Below are 3,791 nucleotides of genomic sequence, written 5' to 3'. Positions count from 1 at the left end.
CCACTCATCCCATACCAACAAGGAGCAACAGCTGCACCAACTATAGAAGAAATTTTTCGCGAACAAGACTGCTTTCTCACGGAGGTTAGAGACAGATTCCTACAGGCCCAGGAACATGCTAGGTGGTTTTATGATGGCCATCACCGAGATCTGGTGTTCAAGGTGGGCGACTGGTTTGGCTACGCCTGTTACACCGACAGGCACAGTCACTGGTCAGCTGACCAAAAGGGAAACTGGGACCAAGGTATGCAGGGTCATTCCAAGTTCTAGAACGCATCAGCTTAGTGGCATACCATCTGGAATTGCCTAAAGGAGCTCGCATCCATGATGTTTTCCACGTAGGACTACTCAAACCTTTAAGAGGATCACCTCCTGTTCTACCACTAGCTATGCCATTACTGAAAAACGGCAGGCTTCCGCCCATACCACAAAAAAGTTCTCAAAGCTCGACTTCAGCGTGGTAAATGGCTCATCCTGGTTCAGTGGAGTGCAGAGCAGCTAGAGCAGGCCACATGGGAGCCTCTGCAACAATTCAAAACTTCTTACCCACAATTTCAGCTCGAGTACGAGCTGTTAGTCGGGGGAGGGAGAGATGTTATGACTGGAAAAGTATATAGACGCCGGCCTAAGCAGCCAGGGGAAGATAAGCTAGACTGAGCAGATAAGTACTCAGATAAGATAGCTAGAGTTGTTTAGATTTTCCTTAAATAAAGGTAGTTTGTTTAGTTCCCCTTAAAATGAGGAAGTCTTGTTAGGCCAGGGCAATATATAAGCTCTCTATGCCTTTAGTCTGTAATCAGGAAAGATCAATCAAAGAAAAAGATTGAATCTTGCCTCCATGTTGTTCTCAACTCCATTGCTATGCCTGAACCCTAGGCCAGGCGTCACCACGACAATCTCTAACACTTCTTCCTCCAACTCTCCAACCATTAGCCATTCATACAACCTCCGTAGCCGGGGTAATTCTACCAATACATCTTATTCTCATTCATTACTTTTTTATTTGGTTTGTAAAATAAAACGGGTTGATTCATCACCACCTTATTTCTCATAAACTAATAACTAGTATATAATGAGAAATAGGGTGACTCTACAAACCAAGCACACGATAAGTTTCGAAATTAGCCCTAAAGACAAGAAACTTTATTGCCCAAAAAACTCATTATCCGAGGAGAACATAATCGGAAATCTACTTTGGTAAATACTTGGCTGCGAATTCTGCAATGTTCTTGTCAGAGCTTCCTCCTTCCTGCATGGCCTCCTTGGCCTTGTGCATCCAACGAGCGGCATTCCTCCCGTACACATGCTTCCTCTCCCCGCCCATCACCTCCCTTATGCACCTCTCCACCTCCTTCCTCACCAAGGAACCCTTCCGCATGCGCACCCCAATCCCCCACGCGCTCTCCACATACTTGGCCGTCGTCGGCTGGTCCGCCCACTGCGGCATCGCCACCATTGGAACACCACTAGCGATGGATTCAATCGTCGAGTTCCACCCGCAGTGCGTCAGGAAGCAACCTATGTAACATTTGCGCAAAAATGTTTTTAAACTCTTCTCTTCCAAAAATAAATTTCTCATCGTCGTCGAGTACATCTCGTGCGTACCTGTGGCCTTGTGTGCCAGCACCTCGAGCTGAGGACAGAAGGGGACAATGAGGCCCCTCTCCTTGCACCTGCCACCGAGCTGTCGAGACAGCTTCTCTGCCTCGTTGGACCTCAGCACCCAAACGAAAGGCTTGCCGGAATCGCACAGTCCGTTGCCGAGCTCGTCCAGCTGCTCCTTGTTGAGGTTGGCGACGGTCCCGTACGACGCGAGGACGACGGAGCAGGGCTCCTGCTTGTCAAGCCACGTCATGCACGGCGCCGCCTCGGAGTCGGTGCTCGAGAAGAGGTCCACGCCGTATGTCTTGTCGCATGGCAAGCGGCCGTCGTCGAGGTAGAACGACGGCAGTGTCGGGCCGACGGTCTTCGCGCGCCACGTCGACTCCAGGTAATCCGCTTCCTGCTCAATCAGCGGGACCCAGATCTGAATGCCTTCCGTTTCTCCAGCATTAAGGTGCGTTCAGTGCTCACCATTGGCTCCAGGTCACGGAACGAGTTGACGAGCACGTCGTCGGCGTGCTCCAGCCCGTCGAACTGGCTCAGCGCGGACTCGGTGAACGCCGGGTACCACTCGGGCGCCGCCACGAACGGCGGCACGTCGTCGGGGCCCAGCTCCACGGCGAGCCTCCCGCGCAGCGCGGCCCCGTCCGCCAGTGGCAGGGCCACCCGCCCGGCCCACGCCTCGCCGTAGACGAGGCCCACCGCGCACATCTGCGTCATGAACGCGGCGGCGGCCACGCCGGCGGCCCGCGCCACGCGGCGCGCCCATGGCAGGTGCGAGTCGTACACCAGCACGCGGACGGGCCGCCCCGCGCGGGCCTCGGCGTCCAGGAGCCCCGCCAGCGTCTCCGACCCCGCGGCCTCCATCCGGCGCACGTACTCCGCGGTGTCCGGGCATGAGGAGATCCCGCCGTCGTCGAAGCCGTCCGAGATGGCGGCCACGGGGATGGGGCACGACCTGGAGGTGGAGGTGGTGGAGAGGACGTGGCGGGAGACCACCAAGGTGGGGCGCAGGCCGTGGAAGGCCAGCCGCCGGCCAAGCTGGAGCATCGGGTTCGCGTGGCCCTGCATCCCAGGGAACGGCAGGAGCAGGACGTGCGCGTCGCCGCCTTGGACGATTGTGGTTGCGGCGCCGTCGTCCATGGCTCCGTATTCGTCGCGTTGCAACTTGCAATTGAAATTGCTACATGGCTGCTCAGTGCTCACTCGCTGAACTGACTGCGTAAGTAATGGACCAGTGGAGTAGCGCGCAAGCTTTTTGGATTGCGAATGGGGGGAGAGTTAGATGACGAGCGTGAGCTCAGCTCAAACTCGCCGTTGTGGGGAAGAGAGAACAAGTTAGAATTCTCCTGCTTTATTTTAGCGCAAATATAGCGAGTGCACGTGGCGGGGTCATGGGACTCATGGAATGCTTGCATTGCTTGCTTCCAAGCAGGAAGTTCCGGTCGAATCACCAGATCAACGCGCCAATCCTATGCACATCAAGGATTTCTTTTTTTTTCTCTCCAATAATGCACATGCACATCAAGGATTCATCCTAACGCTGGGTTCAGCAGCGGTCCAAACCGACCGAGCAGTCGGTATCGAACTTCAGCGTCGATCGATTGGGCCGATCCATGGGTGAGTTTGCGGATCGATCCCTCGGGTCAATATCGATTATATTATAACTAGTTGTGTGTCCGTGCGTTATAACGGGAGTACGCTGGAATCATTATCTTCCATCAACTTCGCTATCTTCAGATACATAAAGTAGTTTCCTCTTCTTAGGAGGCTAACATGGTAAACAAACATGGGGAATGCTGACATCAAAGCAACATTTGGAAATGGCAACAAGCATGAACTGAACGTCTCAACATACCAGATGTGTGTTCTCATGCTGTTAGTCATTTCTTACTATTTCCAGAGAGAGCATATATTGATGTTAGTTCCAACACTAAAGTTAGTCATTTCTTCGAGTTTAGGATCATGTAGGCCTGGAATGCCCCCTCTAAATTGGCATGCTAAGAAACATTAAGTTTGATGGAAATAAAAGAAACCATCAAACTTGTTCTGTGACTAATATTAGGATACCGTAGCAGAATGTGCACAGATCTAGGTGTTTAGTTAAATTTTGGCTACTGTTTGCTTCTGTTTAGTTTGGAAGGTTGTTGCTTTTGGATGATTGACATTCATTTCTCATACCCTCTCTC

At 52.6% G+C, this 3,791-nt stretch overlaps 1 protein-coding gene across 1 annotated transcript; it reads right to left on the bottom strand.

The window, feature by feature from the left end:
• Positions 1-963: 963 nt before the first annotated feature.
• On the bottom strand, positions 964-3,082 carry LOC118471888 (UDP-glycosyltransferase 79). Its single transcript, XM_035964034.1, has 3 exons — positions 2,074-3,082; positions 1,606-2,002; positions 964-1,518 (listed from the first exon to the last, which is right to left on the bottom strand). Exons 1-3 carry the CDS (start codon positions 2,743-2,745, stop codon positions 1,190-1,192), a joined length of 1,398 nt encoding a protein of 465 aa, XP_035819927.1. The 5' UTR covers positions 2,746-3,082; the 3' UTR covers positions 964-1,189.
• Positions 3,083-3,791: the final 709 nt, after the last annotated feature.

This window comes from Zea mays, chromosome 1, assembly GCF_902167145.1.
Source record: "Zea mays cultivar B73 chromosome 1, Zm-B73-REFERENCE-NAM-5.0, whole genome shotgun sequence".
Classification (NCBI taxonomy): Eukaryota; Viridiplantae; Streptophyta; class Magnoliopsida; order Poales; family Poaceae; genus Zea; species Zea mays.
The sequence above is the reverse complement of the archived record's forward strand: the minus strand, read 5'-3'. Positions and strand labels throughout refer to the sequence as shown.